General features: G+C 42.2%; 3 protein-coding genes across 3 annotated transcripts; all 3 read right to left on the reverse strand.

Annotated features, from left to right (window-relative positions):
- Nucleotides 1–1472: 1472 nt before the first annotated feature.
- LOC142849491 (hemoglobin subunit beta) lies at nt 1473–2769 on the reverse strand. Its single transcript, XM_075971725.1, has 3 exons — nt 2610–2769; nt 2294–2516; nt 1473–1726 (listed from the first exon to the last, which is right to left on the reverse strand). The coding sequence occupies exons 1-3, from the start codon at nt 2699–2701 to the stop codon at nt 1598–1600; spliced, it is 444 nt and encodes a 147-aa protein (XP_075827840.1). The 5' UTR covers nt 2702–2769; the 3' UTR covers nt 1473–1597.
- An 11752-nt stretch (nt 2770–14521) lies between these two features.
- Nucleotides 14522–15884, reverse strand: LOC142850818 (hemoglobin subunit beta-H1). The gene is made up of 3 exons (XM_075974724.1): nt 15793–15884; nt 15443–15665; nt 14522–14650 (listed from the first exon to the last, which is right to left on the reverse strand). The coding sequence occupies exons 1-3, from the start codon at nt 15882–15884 to the stop codon at nt 14522–14524; spliced, it is 444 nt and encodes a 147-aa protein (XP_075830839.1).
- Nucleotides 15885–18915: 3031 nt separating this feature from the next.
- On the reverse strand, nt 18916–20575 carry LOC142850819 (hemoglobin subunit beta-H0). Its single transcript, XM_075974725.1, has 3 exons — nt 20484–20575; nt 20135–20357; nt 18916–19044 (listed from the first exon to the last, which is right to left on the reverse strand). Exons 1-3 carry the CDS (start codon nt 20573–20575, stop codon nt 18916–18918), a joined length of 444 nt encoding a protein of 147 aa, XP_075830840.1.
- Nucleotides 20576–20902: the final 327 nt, after the last annotated feature.

Here is a 20902-nt window from a genome sequence, read left to right on the forward strand (position 1 = left end):
TTTGCAAATCCAGAGAGCATCTCTGAACTAGACCTCAGCTCCACCAGGACACAGAAGCACCATGGAATAGACCCAGGTCCAGGTGACTCACAGCAAAGCAAAAATAATGCATTTCAATTAGGATTCAATAAAGGAGTGCAAGCATGAAATGATGTGTACCGCCACTTCCTTATAAACTAGCATCTATGATTGACTTTATTAAACCCAGAAAAAGTAGGCAAGGATTCTACATACTACAAAAAGGATTGCTCATGCTACCTTTTAGTTAGCCAAAAGCCCACTTATGTGACTCATGGGGCAGCTGTAAAAATTTCCAGTGCCATTTGAAAGCAGAAGATACTGCTTTGAGGACAACAGGCTTCAGAGCTTTAGATACTGCATCCTATGAGGCCCACATTTTGTAAACACTGCTTGGCTTCTTAGCAAGAATTAGTAGGAACTATAAATATGCATGAGATACCTGGCCTCAGACTTATCTTATGTGTCCAATATTTTATTCTATGTGGTTTATACTTTCCCATTAGTCTAAGTCTTCAGTTCATTTAAAGTTGCACAATCTCTTAATGTTTTGTGAGTTTTATTATGTAACCTCAATAAAACTTACACAGACTATTCCTTAATTAAAGGCCACTTAGTATGTGCAGTCATTTCAAAATCTTACTACAATTTTACTGGAGAGTAGTGCAAGAAACACATGAAACTCATACATTGTTTACAGAATTTAGTCTGACCTGGGTGGTTATGGAGAGAAAAACAAACTGAGGATGTACTACCTATGGTGTTGACTCTAGTAACCACATACGAAGAAAAGCTATCAGTCAGCATGAAGGACAGACTGGATCCTCAACTCATCTCTCAATACTGAAGATAAACATACTAAGAAAGAGTAGGTTGTCTGTCTACAGGGTGTTATGAAACATTCATGATACACCAGTGGAAAAAACTGGATTTTCTTATTCTTCCATTATTAACTCCTAACTCAGGCCAGAATATGGTGTGATGTGAAAAGCTCCCAGGGAAAACCTCTTTAGTACAGTAGGGGTCTCTATGGTCAGAGGATTCAGGAGATGATGAACAATGTGGCCAAAAAAAAAAAAAAACATGGATTGAGAACTTTAGGGAATAATAATAGCTTTAGGCAAAAAAGAATTATTGACTGGAGATCTGTCTATAAGGGTTAGGTAGGCAAGGGAAACGATAGGAGACATTTGTAAGAAAGACTAGAGAAAACAGATGACACACTTAAAATGTAGCCAAAATCTAATCTACAAATGAAGTCACCACTTGAATTCTTCTATGAGTGCTGTGGCATGAGAGGCTATGGCATGCTCCTTGCTGTTTCAGCAGCTATCATGAGAAACAAGGCTTAGTTTCTTTTCCCAAGGACAGAACTGAACTCTGACTTCTTTGTATCTTGAATCCTGACCCATGAGCACTTCCATATGAGACACACATATAATAGAACACACCACTGCAGTGAAATTAAATGCCTTTTATTAGCCAGAAGAAAGATGCCCCAAGGCCTTCATCATTTTGCCCACAGGTGGCAGTTGTTCTCTAGGAGACAAGTGAGCACAGGCAAGTGCAGGAAAGGGGGTTAGTGGTACTTGTGAGCCAGGGCAGAGGCCACACCAGCCACCACCTTCTGAAAGGCAGCCTGTGCAGCAGGGGTGAAATCCTTGCCCAGGTCGTGGGACAGCACAATCACGATCATATTGCCCAGGAGCTGTGGGAAGACAGAACAGGCATCTCATGATACTAGAGCAAAAACACCAGACACTGCAGGCTCATTTCAAATGGCAACTTATGGTTACAGTGTTAAAACAGAAGCAGAATGACAGCTGGGTCCCACCCGCCAGAGCTGATGAGAATCCCCTATGTCAACAGAATCTATAGGCAAATTATTTTCTTCCCTATAAGCCTTCTTGAGAGCTGTGCAAGGAAGCAGGGGATTGCCTATCTTCCCTGTCCTCAAAGCAAATTACCAGGAAATACTTGAAAGAAAACAAAATAAGAAAAAACCAGATAAAGAAGAAGAAATAGATTTTAAAACTAGAAGTGAAAATGAAGAGTTTCTTGGAGAAAGAGGAAATCACAGCCTCGAAGAACAAAGAGGGGAGACCCCGATAGTGAGGAGAGGTAAAGTCGTCAAACTCTTTCCGGCCCTCCACAGGGCGCAAGCAGGTATCTTCCATCCAAACTTCTCCCTAGAGTCTCTTCCCTCTGCCTTCTGATGGGAATGTGATCACCAAAGACATAGGAAGGAAACCACAGGCAAACCCATCAGACTCACCCTGAAGTTCTCAGGATCCACGTGCAGCTTGTCACAGTGCAGCTCACTCAGGGCGGAAAAGGTGCCTTTGAGGTTGTCCAGGTGTTTCAGGCCGTCAGCAAAGGCATGGATCACCTTCTTGCCATGGGCTTTCACCTGGGCATTGCCCATGACAGCAGAGGCAGAGGACAGGTCCCCAAAGTGTTCAAAGAACCTCTGGGTCCAAGGGTAGACAACCAGCAGCCTAAGAAGACAACCAGAGGACGCTGGAAGTTAGTGCCTGTGGAAAACAGACCTGCATCTCCACGCACCCACTCATTGTAACCTCAGTACCAACCTGCCCAGGGCCTCAGCGCCAACTGCGTCAGCGTTGGCCTTCCCCCACAGGCCGGAGATGGCAGCCTTCTCGGCATCAGTCAGGTGCACCATGGTGTCTGTTTCTGGGCTTGTGCTTCAACACAACTATGTCAGAAGCAAGTGTGAGGAGCATCTTGTCCTGCCCCACCTTTTATGCCCTGCCCTGGCTCCTGCCTTCTCTGCCCGCTGTGAGCAGATTGGCCAATGTCAGGGTGTGGTTCTGCAGGGTGAGGCTTCAGCAATGACAGCCATATCTCTCCCTGGCAGCTAGGGCACTGACTTAGGTGTCTGAGCTCTGGGTCCTCCCTCTGAATAGTGTCTGCCCTTATCTCTGCAGCAAACACTGGCCATAAACACATCCTTTTTGGTAGCTTTCAATAAAGTTAACCACCAAGTTAGCAAACAAATTGGTTGTTAAAATTACTTTCCCAGTTATATCATTATGTAAAAAAGAAACTGAGGCACAAATTTACATATGCCTTTCTCATTGTTCCCAGTTTGAGTTCATGGAAGGACCTCTTCTCTCTCTAGGGTGCTCCTGAGCATGCAACATAATCATTAGCACAAAGTGTGGTGCCTCCATCATGCTTCTGGGTATGCCTTCCTTCGGGTGTCACTTCCTCCTGATTAAAGAATAAACACTATTTTATTTACTATTTTCTTTCATTTCTGTCACATGAATGTTTTTGTGGTTTACTTGCTTGTGTATATGTGTGTGTATGTGTGTGTGTTTTCAAGTTTCATGAACACATGTGATTGGGAGGAGTGTGGGAAGAGGCCAATATTCCATCTTCAGGGAATCTTCCTCAATTGCTCTCTACCTTATTCATTGAGTCAGGATCTTGCAAGTCAACCCAGTGCTCACAAATGAGGTTAGGTTGGGCAGCCTGCTCTTTAGGGATCTTTGTCCTGAGGGATCCCTGTCCTGCCATCCAGGCTTTGAATCACAGGAAGGCGGCACATGATGCTCATGATGAGTGTATCCGTGCGTGCCAATACGTACGTATGGAACTTACCTAGCTCTTACATCTTTACACAAACCCCAAAAAATGATGTCTGGAAAAATTAGGTAAGCTTGAATTGAAATTATCCTGTGCAGTAGTGGCTCGATTCAATTTTAGGGACCCAGAGAATCAAACAGAATTCTCAATTCTGGAAAAAAAAAAACACAATATAAAGCTATTTAGAATCCTATGTTTTGAGACATTAGGAGAGGCAATTGTCTCAAAGTAGGGATTCCTAACTGCTTCTGTCTGGAAAGGTACCTGTAACCAAGCAGAAAAGAAAGTAGAAAGGCATTCTACTGGTGACTGACTGATTGATCAATTAACTGATTGGTTGGCTGACTCATTCATTCATTCTGATTTGTGGTTGTTAGCCATTAAGTGTACTATATTTTGGACCATTTTCTTGATTTATCCCATGCCCTAGTTAAATATGTCTATGTTTCTGTGTTTTTATAAAGGGAGGCAAATACGGACTTGTGAAGGAAAGTTGACAAAAGTTTGAAAGGTGTCAAATGGTACAATACAGAAAAGTAGAAGGGAATGTGGAGGGAAGCACACAATAAAGTGAACAAGAGTGTGGAGAGGAGACAGTGGAGCATCTGGCCCATGCACCCTGAAGTTATGAGGATCCTCATGCAGCTTGTGACTGCAGCTCACTCAGGTTGGAAAACCTGTTGTTCAGATGGTCCCGGTGTTTCAGGGCTTCACTGAAGGATTTTAGCACCTTCTTACCAGGAGGCTTCACCTTGGGGTTACTGGCAATGGCGACATGGGAGGAAATGTCTCCAAAGTGTTCAAAGAATCTTCAGATAGAACCCAGGGAAGAGAATCAGTAGCCTAAAGAGATAAAAATAGCCCAAAGGATAGAGAAAATCAGTTCTTGCCAGACACTCTGCTCTCTCTTCACCCACCCAGCTTCCATTTGTTTTTCTTGTACTGTTTGATACAAGCTTCTCCTGTGACTCAGCACCAACTTCCTCCTTGTCCACCTGGTCTCACAGGCCACTGATGGCCGACTTCCCATTGTCAGTCTGTGCGCCGTGGTGTAAGGCTGTTGCTAGTGAGTAAACTGGTGAGCAGTAAGTTCAGGACCAGCTGGCATTGCTCTACCGTCTATGCCCAGCCCAGAGCGCAGACTCTAAGATATCAAAGTTCACGGGCAAGCAAATGAAAGATCCTCCCCTCTTCCCCAGTTCACAGCATCCGAGGGTTCTGAATCCTGTGCTTCTTGACTCAGAAACCTTGTTCTCCCTCTGGTTATGTCCCAACCTCATCCCACTCAGCTGTTGTTTCCACAGTGTTAGCTGGGACATCACTCATTTTTCAGCCTGATATAGTGGGATATGTCTTAGCCTAAGGTTAGATTACACTCCTAAAGCTAGCTCCCAATGTCTGTTCCCTTATTTGGCCAATTCCTCATCCTGAAGCTGACTACCAAGATCCAGCTATCAAAGTATTAAAGTCCAACCATCAAAAGCCCCCTTTGGCTCATCTAATTAACATGCCCAATTAAAAGTGAACACTTCATCCTAACATGGGGTTTCGCCTTGTATCTTATAAACCACCATTTTCCTATGTACTACATCTGTCTCTGTCTCTCCTCTATCCAAATGCAGTTCTTTGTCTGACCCTGGGACAAATGTCCCTGCCCCCTTTCCCTGGTCCCCTTACTCTTCTCCCTCATTTCCTGTCTCCTTTACCACCACATCTTAGCTCATCCTAACACAGATCTCCCCTTATTCTTTTCTTAAGAATGCCACCTGCAAGGTCATTTGCTGCTGTTTTTCTGCCTGAGTCAGAAAGCCACCACTTTAACTTTTCTTCCCAGCTTAATAAAGAATGTCTCTGTGAAAACAGGCGTTTGGGTGTCATTTATGCCTAGTCTGGGATCTGGGAGGGAGCCCACAGGGAATGCCCTTCAGGTGCTGTCCTTGCGTGGTAATTGTTGGGTCACAACAGTATCCAAGCTTAAGGCTGCATGTCCAGTTTGAGGTCTCTCTTAAATACTCTGAAGTGTCAGGATCCTCCCTATTTGAAATATTTATGAAAATTTCTGTGTTTTGGAAAAAGGTAATTTGTCTTCCTATAAGATACAGTGGGAGAGGGATTTTGGTGTGTTCCATGGCGAATGGGGAACACTGGCAGGAAACAGAATAAACCACACAAAGGTAGCATGTGGAGTATGGAGTTTTATTTAAGAAAAGGGTATTGGGTGGTACAAAGGAGGAAGGGAGAGATTCAGAGACAGACAGAGGGAGAGAGAGACAGAGAGAGAGAAGCAGTGACAGAGAGAGACACACAGAGAGAAACAGAGGCAGAGAGATGAGAAAGACAGTGATAGGGAGAGACAGAGAAGAATAAAAGAGTAGAGAGAAGCAGGGAGAGACAGATGCCTCTTAAGAAGAATGTGGTGGGGACAGAGGAGAGGGGGCTGAGGCGAGCTTGCTGAGGTGGGGAGAGAGAGATTGGGAGTGGGCAGAGCTTGTCTTTTAAAGGGACAGGATACTGTCTGAATTCATCCTTCCAGGTGACAGAGAAGGCCAGCATAATCCTGACACCTCCATCTTTCTCTTATCATAAAAAGGTAGAAGGATTAAAGTGTATAGCAGGTGGGACAGAGATAGGGGCACTGGGCTCTTAAGATTGAGTCCTGCTGATTCCTAACATTTCCCTTAGTATCTCTTTGTATGAACCAGAGTTTCCCTCCGACTCTTTGTATGAACACACAACAGCTCCCTCCTTGTAGATATTCTGTGATGCTGCCTATCCCTGAAAGAAAAATGAATGAAATGAATCATGAAATTATTTATTGGGCAGACGTTATACCATGAGGATGGGTGTTTCCTCCAACTTCAGAATGTAGGATTCTAGGAAAGGGTTTGCTAATGACCAAGATGAAGTAGGAATCTTAGCAGTGTTTGTCAACCATGACAGCAACTACAGCAGCCACCTTCTTCTGAAAAGCAGCCTGCAGTGTCGGAATGAATTCCGTGCCAAAGTGGCAGGATTGCAAATCACTATCATGCTGCCCAAGAGCTGTGGGGAGGAAGAAGACAGACATATACATATGATAAGAAGAGAAATTAAGCTTGGCTTCTGAAGAACTGTACCAACGCTTCCTCACAGTTTATCCCAATTTGATTCCTAGGCAATTTCTTCCAAAATAAAAAAGTAAATTACTCATTTTTCCTTCCTTAACTTTGAATTTACTCTTAATTTTATGAAATTCTGATTGTTCTTTTCATGGCCTTTAGAACCACATGTTCTGTCTTATTGCTTGAGGATAGATATTCTGAAAGCCTCATATGGAAGTTGGGAGTCAGGAGAATGTTTTCCCAAATCTAGCACAAGAAAATGAGAGGTAGGGTGTATAATTGGCATATTGACCTAAGCAAGGGACATGGGAATAAGTGGAGGTAGAGGTGTAGGTAGTGGACAAAAGACAGAATATAAAATAAAGAAATTTCTTTAATTTCTTAAGGGAAGATTGTGAAAAGGGAAAATAAAGAATATTAAACAAAAGTTGAAAAATCATTAAGTGTGAAGTATAGGAAAGTGAGAGAGAATGTGGGAGAAACAGAATAAATTGAAACATAAGAGCATGGAGAGGAGACAGCAAAGCCCCCAGCCCTCACCCCGAAGTTCTCCGGATCCACATGCAGCTTGTCACAGTGCAGCTCACTCAGGCTGGGAAAGGTTGCTCAGTTGACAGGTGTTTCAGGACTTAACTGAAGGATCCCATCACTTTCCTGCCAAGAGCCTTCATCTGAGGTTACCTTTAGTGGCAACATGGAAGGAAGTGACATCAAATGCTCAAAGTAGTTCTTGAACTGTGAAAAGACAAATGCCAGCCTTGGCAGTGAAAACATCAAAGGACAGAGAAATTCAGTGCCCCCACAGATCCAGCTCCATATGTTCCCTTGTGCTGTTTGTCCTAACATCTCCAGGAATTAGCAGCAATTTTTTCTGCCTTCCTCATCCCACATGCTAGTGATGGCAGCCTTCTCATCATCAGTTAGCTCTACAGCATGTCTCTGTGTGAGGTTCCTAGTAATCACGGCTGCATTACAGTAAATGCACAGCTAGCCCTGCTTGGCTCCTATAGTAACTTGTTAGACTGTCTTTGGTTGATATTCCTGGGGGCCTGCTCTTTTCTGAAGGGAAAGGGAGGAGGAGAGGATACTATGGGAAAGGGGAGGTAGGGAAAGACTAGAAGGAGTGTCAAAAGGGGCAAGTGCAATTGAGATGCTTTGTATGAGAGAAAAATAAATTTTAAAAAATGATTTAAAGGGAATTTTATTCTTTTATTCCAATTTAACTATAACTTGATATGCCATGTTTTGTTGATATCAATGGTGGGTCTGTCCTTTTCTGAATTGAAACAGAGGTGTGGATGGAGGTTGAGTAGAGGTGGTGCGGACTGGGAGGATAGGAGGGATGGGAAATTGTGGTTGGAATGTAAGATATATAGATAGATTAAATTTTAAAAAGAAAGGGGAAAGAAAGAAGGGAGTGAAAGGAGGGGAAAAAGAAGAAAAAGAGATAAATTTAATTAAACAAAAGAGAGATGAAATGAGGGAGGCAGTAGAACAGTGACATGGGGTAAAGAGGAAAGACAGACACAGATGGAGGGAGGAAGGCTGTGAGGCTTAGAATGGAATGGAAGAAACGAAGGGGAAATATGTAAAGTGAACGAGAGATGTTTTATATTATAAAACTGATAAATATCACCAAATACAAAGATTCCAACCTATGTAATTGATTGGTGTGTGGATGGGTTGATTGAATGGTTGCTTCTTCTGTGCTGAGAAATTGGGAATGCAGTCGAGAGTTGTAAATAAGTCCTGGATCACTGGCACCCCCAGCCAACATGGTCGTGTTTATACATCAAAATATCAATGTCAAGGCTGTTCTCTGATCCTGAAGAGGAATTGTATATTATGGCAGGGCAGAGCAGTTCCAACAGTGACTTTTAAATTATGTTATCAATCATTATTATTTGACTTATAAACCAAAATATCTTGAAATTTTTGTAAACAAATAGATGTCCTAATTTTTTGCTTAAGTTTTGTTTTGTTTCTTTGTATACATTTTTATTGTGTTAAACCTAACATGAAGTTTATCACCAACCATTTAAGAGCCAATTTTGGTGCTGTTAGATACCTTCTGAGTTTTGTATGGCCATCACCACTCTCCACCTTCTGACCTTCTGTCCCATTTCAGACAGAGATTGCACTGCATCTCCCCCAGACCTGAGTAAAGCATTTTCATCCCGTCCTGCCTTTTGTCTCTGGGATAAAATTAGTCTAGTTTGCTACAGGTGAAGCCCACACCCTATGCTAGCACAGAGGTTCTATTTTATTTGTATTTTATAATGGCATTTATAATTTATTTATTGTATTTATAGTAACTTTGTAATTTGTTTATATATTTATTGAAAAAGAGTTCCACTATGAAACACTAACTAGCCTAGAACTCACTATATAGAGTATCTTGCTCTTGAATGCAGAGATCCATCTGTCTCTGCTTCTTAATGCTGGGATTAAGAACATGAATTACCACACCTGGTCAGATTCTTATCGTTCCTATGCGGAAGTGGACTTTAGAAGTAGATTCAGTAAAGACAAAGCACTATAGCGCACTTGTAGCAGGGAAGGAAGTAGCAACGCTGTGTTACCAGGCTTGGCCCATGATAACTGAAAAAGGGAATACAAGCGGGGCTCAAGTCCACAAGTGTGATGTTGAATAGATCAAGATTTGTCTGGTGTACACTGTATTTGGAACATTCTTAAACAAGCCAAATTGAAATATTGAATATGTAAGTTTGGCTCCCTCAAAGAGCACAGCCAGATTAAGAATATAAGAAGGAAACAGATCTCAGTCTGCACTATAAACCATCACTTCTACCTTTAAAAAAACAGCAGAAAATACACTTTACCAAATTTTCCTAAAATCTTGCAACACATTTATGATTACCCAATCATTGACCCTTTTTATGAAAAAAGGAAATTGATTCTGAAACACTGTTAGTAGATACGCTGAGCTGCTACGTGATGTCATTAATCCCAGAGCCACTGTCAAGCCTTGCTACCCGGGGAGTGCTTTGAGAGCAGTGTTGCGATAGGATGAAGCCTTAAATTAGAAAGATCTCAGTCCTGATATGCATGTTGTTGATCACAGGAAGGAAAACAAGAAAAGTCAAGAAAACTAAACGCTGTTTTGAGTGTAGTTATTGGACTGACTGAAGCAGCTGACAGTGGTGGAAAAGTGTCTGCAGAAAAAGTGGAAAACCTGGTAGCTGCCGGCAAACTGGAAGACACCTGTGTGGAGGAGCCTGATGATAGACACTCCCACCTGTGTGGAGGAGTCAGGTAGACAGTTCTACCTGTGTGGAGGAGTCTGATAGACACTCCCACCTGTGTGGAGGAGTCAGGTAGACAGTTCTACCTGTGTGGAGATGAGAGAGCAGAGCTAGATAGCAGGCCGAAGGTAAATAACCCTGAAGAGTTTGAGCAATAATGACGTACCCACAAAGTAGTTTGATAACTACAAAGTTAAAGTTTTGACAGTGAAGCTTTAGGGGAGCATAAAAAATGTGGAATAAAATAGAGTTCAAAGAGTACTGCTTGTTTTAACTCAGAATTGATTTCAATCAAGGAAATGCAAACTTTGATGGGGGATATCTAAGTTACAATTGATGTCAGAGTAGATGTCTGGATTTTGATGACAAAACACTGGGAGGAGAGATGCATACGAGACAGGTGTGCCACGGAGAGGTAAAGAAATACTGGCTGTCGTCTAAATACACCATCGACTCAAATGTAAATACTTCTTGCCTATTTACCATGTGGCTATCCTGTACTATTTTACATTTGAATTTTAAATAGCATAAAATAAACGCAATAATTAAACTCAGTTCAGTTCTACTTTCTGTGAGCCTGAATGAGTTAGTTGTGCTAAAACTGCTTTATTCACTTGTAAAAGTGCAAATTGACATGATTCATAATACTCAGCACTGAGACAATTGTACTCATATGCATAGCATAGTGTATAGGAGGCATAAGTCTGAGTAGGTGGCAGTGTTTTTCTTTCAGTTCTGTTTTTTCAGTTCTTTCCAAGAAACTAACTCTGCTTGACTTCTCTTAGAATTTGTCTCTAGTGACTTATCAAGATGCTGGCCTCGGCAGCTATCATGCATTACATGCCTTAGAGGAGAGAGAGGTACAGGATTATCAGTTAAGAGCATCCTAGGTTGCAGACTGAGTTAAAGTCACCTGTTCTACATGAGACTTTGTCTTCAAAAAAGTAAATATAATAACACTATCAACAACAACAGATTGGTATGGGTGAGTACTCAGCAAATGATAGACTTTTTAATGCAAGTATATGGACTTAAATTTGATTCCCTGTATCCCGATTAAAATTAAAACCATTAAGTGTGATGATGGTTCAGATGTTTTCAGAGGCAGAAAGTGGGATTCCTGAGATTTACTGGCTCACCAGCCTAGGCTGCACAGCCATTAACTTGTTTGGTTGATATATCTGGGAGGTCTGCTCTTTTATAAGAGGAAACAGAGGAGTGGATCTGGGAGAGAGGGAGAGAAACTAAGAGGAGTACTACATGAAAGAAAAGAAAGAGAGAGAGAGAGAGAAAAGAAAAATTTTAAAAATGCTTTTGTACCTTGTATTCCTTAACACAGAGTCATACCAATATGATTGCACAGACTTACACCTTATGCAAACATTCTTAAAGAAGTAATAATAATAAATTTATGTTGGTGAATTATTTTCAGTTTTTTTTTTTTGGTATCTTCCTTTTTTGAATTTTCATTGGTAAAAATTGCTAAAGAACCAAAAATTTAACCTTCATTTGTTAAAAATCATTCATCATCCTTGTTAGGAAAAAAATTAAGATGAGCGGCTCCGCCAGTGCAAAGAAATCCAATTAGGACAGATCAAATTAAATTAAAATGCCCATCAGGTTGCCAAGCGCATGGTGCGGAGACAGGAAAGCAGGGAGCACATGCAAACCCTGAACCATGTGTTTCTCCTCTGGGAGTCCACTTAAATAACCTGTGGGAGTGGTCCTGACCCTCCCCCAGGGATTTTGAGTCCAGACTAATGCAACTCCCAGGCCAGGGGGCTAGGATGGATGCCAGGGGCTGGGGCTACACTCCAGTCTTAACAATCCTGATCTGTACATAAGTAAATCAGAAACAATTTTTAAATGATATTGTTTGGATTTCTGACTGGAAAGGCCTCGATATAGAGATTGGCCTTTCTGCAGGCAGAGAGCCTGTCTTCTGCCATTGCTGCAGCATTAATCCTAAACTTCATGAAGTGACCAGCCAGAATCGAGAGGAGTCAAGAAAAAGAAATAAGATACTGGAAATGGATATGGCTCTTCCTAGCTTAGTGGCATCATTTTGAATTCAGTGAGATCCCACATGTATTCTAATGAGACTGCTATAAAATTTCGTGGCGTTCAGATATGCCCTAGTCTCCATCTCTAAGAATTATTGGTCTCTGTCCTTGTGGTGGAGACAAAGAGGAAAGTCAAATATCGACCAATGCAAAGTGGTCAAGAAATGAGAACTGGAATTATTTTTGCCCCAATTTGTCACTATAGCTCCGAAAATTTGCACATTCAAACACGAATGCTTTTGGTTTTGTTTTTTAATTTTATTTTATTAACATTTTTTTTTCATTTATTTTACATACCTCCCACAGTTTCTCCTCCCTCCTCTCCTCCAGCTCCTCACTATCCCTTGCATTTATCCCCATCCTCTCCTCCTCCTTCTCCATTCAGAGAGGGACAGGCCTCCCATGGGCTGGAACACAGCATGGCACATCAAGTTGAGGCAGGCAAGCTCCTCCCCCAGCATAAAGGCTGGGCGAGGTAATTCAGCAAAGAGAATAGGTTCCCAAAAGCCAGCTAAGTGCCAAGAACAGGTCCTGATCTCACTGCTAGGAGCCTTACAAACAGATGAAGCTACATAACTGTCACAAACGTTCAGAGGGCTTAGATCAGTCCCATGCAAGCTCCCTAACTGTTGGTTCAGAGTCCATGTAATCCCAAGAGCTCAGGTCAACTGTCTCTGTGGGTTCCCCATCATAACCCTGACCCTCCTTAAGCATAACCTTGGCTTCTACAACCCCTCCTCCCTTTCTTCAGCAAGACTCCTGGAATTCAGTCCAATGTCAAGCATTGATGTTTGAAACTGACTCAAGACTAGGAAATTCAGTGTCCCTGAGCAACCTGAACTCTCTGAAGCAATTTCAGTGACATGAGGGTCCCAGGCCACTTCATGGCTTCCTCTAGCTATGTACACAGGGTGGGGTGACTTCAGATATCCTCCCTCCATTTCCTACCCATTCTTCCTGGTAAATCTGGCACCAGGTCTGCCTCATTCTACCTTTGCTGGTCCTTTCCAGGCTGGGAGCCTCATTTCACTTTCTGGGTTTAAACAATTAGACCCCCTGTGTGCCCAGTGTCTGCAATTTTTAATTCACATTTTATATATGCAAGAATGTTACTACCTCAATTATCCCAATTTTTGTAACTTATAGTTACTAAAACTTTACTCCATTGTTTGAAACTGTATGTATAGCTATCGATTGAACCTGGGAGTTTTGCGTTACTGGCAAGCACTGTACAGTTTTCTACATCTTAAGCCTCTCTTTCCATTTTCATTGTGCCACCAGATCCCAGTAATTTCTGTAGTCTAGCTTGGCATTGCTAAATGGTCCTGGGAAGTCTCAGACTAGCTCATAAGTATTGGATTTGCCATCTCCTGTTACATAGTTGTATGTTATAATTTTATACTCAGGGACCTGTAACGTTTGGTCTCTTCAATAGCTCTCTATATTGAATAGTCATTAATGAAGATACAAAGGTATCCTTCAGTAGTTAGAGCATGTGGGCCTTCTCATGATTATGTAGTCTTCGTTTATATGAAATCGTTCTTGTTCTCAAATGATCCCTAGATTTACTATTTCTCTGGTACGTTTAACCTCACTTCAGGACTTGTTACATCCCGTTACACAATCCAGAACACTGAATGCCTTAGATGTTATTCTTCATTGTGCCAGTGAAGTGACCCTCACACGTGACTAAAGGAAAGTACAGCATCAGTAACTCCTCAAACTTTTTCAAACAAGATCCCACATATCACTCCGCTCTCCATTTACTTTGATATCTCAGTCTCACAAGATATAAGCCAGCTCTTCAAAAATGCACAATGAATTAAAAATAGTACTTCTATCTTGTATTTTAGATACATAAGGATTTCTCTTAAAAATCTACAGCTTGTTTTGGGGTTAAAGAGAGGACTCAGATATAAAAGCATTTTCTGCTCTTCGGAAAGATCAGATTTCAATTCTCAGCACCCACGTGGCAGCTCATAACGAGCTGTACCTCCAGTCCAGGGGATATGACCCTCTCTTGGTCTGCATACATGTAGTACACATGCACACATGCAGGCAAAACTCTCATACACATATCGCAAAACTTAAGAAATATTTTAGCATGTTTCACTAACCTTCTTTCCCCCTAACTACTTACTGCCCTTTTCTTTACCTTGTACAGTAAATGTTTTGTACCCTACCATATACTGAATGAACCCTTTCTTCTCTTCCTGAAGAATTTTTGTCATCTCTTCATCCTCCTTGAGCCTCACCACTTTTCCACAGTATATCCCTCCCTCCCCACTCATAAGCCCACCCAGATCTTCTTTCAACATAAAAGATTAAAAAACACAATATTAGATCATTGAGAATCAACTTTATTAAACAAAATCTGTGCTCTTAAGGCCTAGTCCAGTCCTCATGTGCTCGAAGACAGCATGAGAGACACACAGGATTGCTGGTCTACAGAAATGGGAGATTAATGGTACTTGTGGGCTAGAGCATTGGCCACACCAATCACCAGCTTCTGCCAGGCAGCGTGCACCTCAGGGGTAAATTCCTTGGCAAAATGACCAGAAAGGACAATCACCAACATGTTACCCAGGAGCTGTAACAAAAAAAAAAAAATGGCAGTGATATGTAGAGGTTCAAAGCGATGGCATATAAAAATTATATCCTGTGAGGACCTCTGTCTCCCAATACCTATCCCTTCACCTGTGACAAACTTGGCAACTACATTGCGTAACTCTTCTTGTTCCCATACACAACTCAACCAGCTGGATCTGTACCCTTCCTCATTCCACCCCTTTACCTCCTGTATTCCTTGCCTCCTGTCTCATTCACCAATGAACTAATCTAAATAAACATAAGATCGCAGGGTAACAAGATGCTTAATGGAGTCAAACGTCCAACCAATAAAAAAGAAACCTCCAATTATGCCGATGTTGAGTGGGAATGTAAAATACTTAGACAGTTTGTCAAAAGATGAACAAGATCAGGTTTTTAGAATTCGTCCATATCTTTCGCTAAAGTACCGATTATTAGGCACCAAATAAGATATTTTCTCTTCCTAACGACAAGATATCCAGTTCAAATTCGGTTTCTTCCTGCATAAATCTACAAATTTCTAAAAACACACTCTGTAAAAAACATCCAGTATCTGTTTCCCAATGCTAGAGATCCAACACAAGGCCTCAGGCATCCTAGAAGTACAGTCTATGCTGCACCAAAATCTTTCTCTTCCACAGTATTTGCACAGCTAAATATTAATTTAGACTTCTACTACTTATTTACTGACACTAGTTTTGGAGCCATGTAGATGAGAATCTGTGAAGGCATTACCAATTATAGTATCAATAGCAAAAATAGTAATGAGCACATGAGCATGTTCTGAACTGACCTTGAAGTTCTCAGGGTCCACGTGAAGCTTGTCACAGTGCAGCTCACTCAGATGAGCAAAGACCTCCTTGAGGTTGTCCATGTTCTTAACCGCCAAGCCTAGGGATGTCAGCACTTTCTTGCCATGGGCTCTGATTCTGGGGTTACCCATGACGGCTTGGGCAGAAGAGAGGTTTCCAAACTTGTCAAAGAATCTCTGAGTCCATGGGTAGACAATCAGGAGCCTGACACACAGGGCAGTAGCAGTTAGAAAGTCAGACCGTGTCACCATCCGCTAGGGGAAGCCTGGCTATTTCTGCTATGCATGACTTCCCCCCTCCATTCCTCTCCTGCCCTGGACTCCCATCCTACCTTCCCAGGGTTTCTCCTCCAGCTTTTTCCACATCCACTTTTTCCCAAATGCTTGTGATAGCGGCTTTCTCTTCAGCTGTGAAGTGAACCATGGTGTCAGGTCAAGAAGCTGGGAGTTGATCTCAGGTGTGTAGAAGCCAGTGTGCTCAAGTGGCTGGAGGCTTGGCCTTTTATTCTTCACTCTGGACCTTGCACCCCTTCCCCCTCCCCAGGACTCTGAGGCCATTGGTCAAGAGAGGCTGGGCAAGACAGGGGTGCGGTCCAGTGGAGTCAGGTTTAGATAGCATTCCCAGTAAGATAGTGTCAAGCAGGCCCCTTCCCTCATGGGGGAGACCCTCCTGCTGCTTTTCATAGCTTTACTCTCTCTCTCTCTCTCCTTCCTTCCTTCTTTTTCGTTGGTCCCCTCTCCTCCCAACAGGAGATTTGCAAGGGTATCTTTCACACTCTTCCTTTTCATCTTGAACCTTGCAGGTCAGTAGATTAAAGCTGAAGCAGAGACAAACACGGGGCAGCCCTAGAGAGGATGAGGCTCTTTTTTCTGGCATGGGAATCAGTATCTGAATGGCGGAAATATGCCCCTTACTCAGAAGCCATGCAATACAAGGAAGTGCTGTGCAAACTGTTGAGTGCATTTTCTAGAGGTTTAGGCCATGATCTCCCTCTTTCCCCACAGCCTCAGGCATGCAACCATGTCTCCAGGAACAAAACAAACAAACTAAAATTTTGTATTATCCTGACCTGTATATGTGAATATGCGAGTAAATATATTAATAGTTATTTTTCAGTTATCTTGCTTTTTCACGTTGTAGTGGTGCTAGGCATAGCTAGCTCTCAAGCGGGTGGTGTCTCTTCTTTGTACAACACAGAACTATCAGCCTTTATCTGCTGACATCTAGAGCCAAATCATTAGTGATGGCAAGAAGAGAAAGAAATTGATAAAAGTGGGCATTGTCTCATCTATTGACGGGCCCAGTGATAACCAATTTCAGTGCCTTGTACAAGGTCTGAATTTTTTAGTGCCATGTTGAAAAGCTAGGAGGACCAGAAAGATCAATGTTGTTGATAATGTGAAACTAAAGAATCATTCGTCCCTCATCTTTAAAGTAGACAAAGACTACTTAAACTATCATCCCCCAGTCATGTTTAAGTCTTCTTCTGTCATTCTCCATATCTATGGAGTCAAGAGCAGGTGCTGTCCTCTGACTTCTACCATTTAAATGTCCCAAACCTTCACATGAGATTGACTGAGGACGTGAATGATATCCCAAACCTTCACATGAGATTGACTGAGGACGTGAATGATATCCCAAACCTTCACATGAGATTGACTGAGGACGTGAATGATATCCCAAACCTTCACATGAGATTGACTGAGGACGTGAATGATATCCCAAACCTTCACATGAGATTGACTGAGGACGTGAATGACTGTGAGCAATTTTAAACTCTCTAAGGTGTGATTTCCCCATCTGAGTGTCTCACGGCATGCCTTATATACTTACACCCACTCAAGGTTTGTGAGTTCGTTGTTACTGTTTCCAGTATGTCTGACTCCATGCCTGTCTCTCCCACCTTCAGTCATTGCTGCGGTTGCACACCTTGCTTCACCTACTTAGTTTAAACCTTTATAACACTGTGACATCGAGTTCCTGAGAATTTAGATCAACTTTGGATTCGTAAGGAGGATATTTTCTCAATAGCCCCTTTCTTCAGTCGGTTTTCCAGAGACTCTTTATTGGTTACCAATCAATTCTTTCGGTGTTTTTAGTTTAGTGGTACTGGGAATTGAATCTCTGACATTCCACATGTTAGGTCAGTGCTCCACACTGAGCAACATCCTCAGACCAGCAACTCGCTAAGTTGTAGGTGAGCCTTGAACTGACTCTGGCTCAGGCAATCTGTTAAACTGTGCTACTTTGCTTGTACTTTCAAGTAGGGGGGATGATAAGCAGGCTTCACCAGGCGAGGTTATTGTTTCCTACCTAATAAAGTAGATTTTTACAATCAAGGTCCCTATTGCCTAATTTTGGCAATATGTTACCTCTTCAGTACCTTATAGTTTTAAACAAATCATTAACATCTAGTTTACAGGCTTTAGATTACAGAAAGTTTTAGCATCCATGTAGACTGCCCATGTATGAAATAGCCATAATCCCCTGAGAGGGTCCCACTTATATTCTTTCTCTTTCACCATCTCATCACTCGCTACAGTCTGACAGGGAATCGCACCGAATTGTGTCTCATATCTTTGCCTCTTCATTGAGACAATGAACTCCTTCAAAACACAAGCCTGCTATTATCGTTTCACTGAAACGTTTTCTTAAAAGTTCATTGCTCTCTGTCAATTTGTCTTTTTTCTTGCAATTAGACCCAGAGAAGACCAGATAAAGCATCTGCTGGAAAATGTACACTTAGAGATGGAGAGATGATGACCCAGTGTTTAAGAGTAAAATGTTCTCAGAGGAACTGAGTTCAGTTCTCGGCACCAATGGCAGGCGGTGCACAAACCCCTAAAACTCCAGTTCCAGTGGGACTTGACCAGTTCCAGTCTGGACCTCTTAGAATTTTGAACTCACATGCACAAACCCAAACACAAACAGACACAGTGATACGTGATTAAAAATAAAGTAAATTGTTTCTTAAAATAAAGAATCTGAGTACCTTGTTTATGTCAGCTTAGGCATTAGCTCTGTGTAAAGCTTTGTCTTAATTAAACAAGACATATCACAAGCTGCTCCTGACATTTGTCACACTAGTTATTGCAACTGCAGTACAATGCCTTCTCCAGCAGATTAACCTTTGCTTTCCCACATGACAATTCTTCTCAACTCTTCACCCTCCCTGACACCTTAGAAAAATCTCCTAACATCTACCTTCCTCCCCTGAGTCCAGATACAGTTTTCAGAGAAACTTGGGTTTCCTGTTATGCCGCTCCCCTACTATGAGCCCTTCAACCTTCTTTCTTTAACACAAAGTGAGAAATATACAATGAGAAATATGACTCTTGTGTTACTGAAGAGAATGGACTTTATTCAACAGAACTCTGGTTTCAAATTCCAGCACAGTGGTCTTATATAGATGGGGCTGAGGGGTACACGGAGTGCTGGTTATCAGGAGAGGGGCTCAGTGGTACTTGTGGGCTAGAGCATTGGCTACTCCTGCCACCAACTTCTGCCAGGCAGCCTGCACCTCGGCCGTGAATTCTTTGCCAAAGTGAGAAGAGAGAACAATCACCAGCGTGTTTCCCAGGAGCTATAAGAGAAAACACAAAAATGAGGGAAAAGACAGGAAAGGGAATTTACATGAAAAAATAGTATGTTTAAGTTACTTTTTTTGAGGACTCCAATCCTCAACTATCTGTTCATTCTAATGAGGAGGTTGCTTCAGTTTCACTGTTCAAATGCCCTCCTTGCTCCCCATTGAACCTCTTCTGGCCTGCTTCCTTTTGCTTCCACAATCTTCCATTTTTATGCCTCTTATTCCTTTTCTTAGTCACAAATGGCCTGGCTTCAGTAAGCACAGGATTTGAGAGCAGAAACATGCTTACTCGAGTTTAAGTCTGCGATGATGGAGCATTCACTCCTTCTGATATTACTCATTAGAACTTTAATGATTTTTTAAAAGTCCATCACATTGATAAGAAAAATCTGTCTAGTTTTCTTCTCATATCTTTCCTGAACTGTCAATCATTTAGAATCCACATAATGTATTTCTCCTTCTCTAAAACAAAATGTCAATTTCAAATGCTATTTCTACTTCCACATATATGCTAATTTCCTTTTTCAAAGGTAGGGAGGAATTGTCACCAACTCCAAAATCTATTCCTTTTTGTCCTTCGGTAGGCATTGCATTGAGCACTTCATGTATTCTGCCAACTGAGTTACATACTGAGACAATACTGAGTTACATAGTGAGATAATACAAGTCTGTCTAAAAAACTTTTCTGAATATTTGCAAATTTACAGAAGTTTCTAGCAATTCACTAAGACTAGATCTAGATCCACATTTGAGATCTGTGCCATTATAATCACTCTCCTTTTTATTTTAATTAAATTTGTTCATTTATTTTATATACTGACCACAGTTTTCCCTCCCTCCTCTCCTCTCATTATGTCCCACTCCCTCAGCCCCCTGTCCACTCCTGTTTCTATTCAGGAAGGAGTATATCAAGTTGACTTAGGACTTAGCTCCTCCCCTTGTATTAAGGCTGAGGAAGACAACCCAATATGAGGAATAGATTCCTGGAAAAAAACAAAAGCAGCAGGTACCAATCACGCTCTTAACTTTTTTCTTTTCCCCATGTCACATTTAAATTGAGCACATGAGCATGTTCTGAACTGACCTTGAAGTTCTCAGGGTCCACGTGAAGCTTGTCACAGTGCAGCTCACTCAGATGAGCAAAGACCTCCTTGAGGTTGTCCATGTTCTTAACCGCCAAGCCTAGGGATGTCAGCACTTTCTTGCCATGGGCTCTGATTCTGGGGTTACCCATGACGGCTTGGGCAGAAGAGAGGTTTCCAAACTTGTCAAAGAATCTCTGAGTCCATGGGTAGACAATCAGGAGCCTGACACACAGGGCAGTAGCGGTTAGAAAGTCAGAACATGTCACCATCCGCTAGTGGAAGCCTGGCTATTTCTGCTATGCATGACTTCCCCCTCCATTCCTCTCCTGCCCTGGACTCCCATCCTACCTTCCCAGGGTTTCTCCTCCAGCTTTTTCCACATCCACTTTTTCCCAAATGCTTGTGATAGCAGCTTTCTCTTCAGCTGTGAAGTGAACCATGGTGTCAGGTCAAGAAGCTGGGAGTTGATCTCCGGTGTGTAGAAGCCAGTGTGCTCAAGTGGCTGGAGGCTTGGCCTTTTATTCTTCACTCTGGACCTTGCACCCCTTCCCCCTCCCCAGGACTCTGAGGCCATTGGTCAAGAGAGGCTGGGCAAGACAGGGGTGCGGTCCAGTGGAGTCAGGTTTAGATAGCATTCCCAGTAAGATAGTGTCAAGCAGGCCCCTTCCCTCATGGGGGAGACCCTCCTGCTGCTTTTCATAGCTTTACTCTCTCTCTCTCTCCTTCCTTCCTTCTTTTTCTTTGGTCCCCTTTCCTCCCAACAGGAG

The sequence above is a fragment of the Microtus pennsylvanicus genome, chromosome 5, assembly GCF_037038515.1.
Source record: "Microtus pennsylvanicus isolate mMicPen1 chromosome 5, mMicPen1.hap1, whole genome shotgun sequence".
In the NCBI taxonomy this organism is placed as follows: Eukaryota; Metazoa; Chordata; class Mammalia; order Rodentia; family Cricetidae; genus Microtus; species Microtus pennsylvanicus.

Coding starts and splice junctions, on each gene's coding strand:
- LOC142850819 (XM_075974725.1), bottom strand. CDS start 20,575: ATGGTTCACTTCACAGCTGAAGAGAAAGCTGCTATCACAAGCATTTGG. Junction 20,358..20,483: donor GGAGGAGAAACCCTGGGAAG/GTAGGATGGGAG, acceptor CCTGTGTGTCAG/GCTCCTGATTGTCTACCCAT. Junction 19,045..20,134: donor TGGACCCTGAGAACTTCAAG/GTCAGTTCAGAA, acceptor TTTCTCTTATAG/CTCCTGGGAAACACGCTGGT.
- LOC142850818 (XM_075974724.1), bottom strand. CDS start 15,884: ATGGTTCACTTCACAGCTGAAGAGAAAGCCGCTATCACAAGCATTTGG. Junction 15,666..15,792: donor GGAGGAGAAACCCTGGGAAG/GTAGGATGGGAG, acceptor CCTGTGTGTCAG/GCTCCTGATTGTCTACCCAT. Junction 14,651..15,442: donor TGGACCCTGAGAACTTCAAG/GTCAGTTCAGAA, acceptor TTTTTGTTACAG/CTCCTGGGTAACATGTTGGT.
- LOC142849491 (XM_075971725.1), bottom strand. CDS start 2,701: ATGGTGCACCTGACTGATGCCGAGAAGGCTGCCATCTCCGGCCTGTGG. Junction 2,517..2,609: donor GGCGCTGAGGCCCTGGGCAG/GTTGGTACTGAG, acceptor TTGTCTTCTTAG/GCTGCTGGTTGTCTACCCTT. Junction 1,727..2,293: donor TGGATCCTGAGAACTTCAGG/GTGAGTCTGATG, acceptor GTCTTCCCACAG/CTCCTGGGCAATATGATCGT.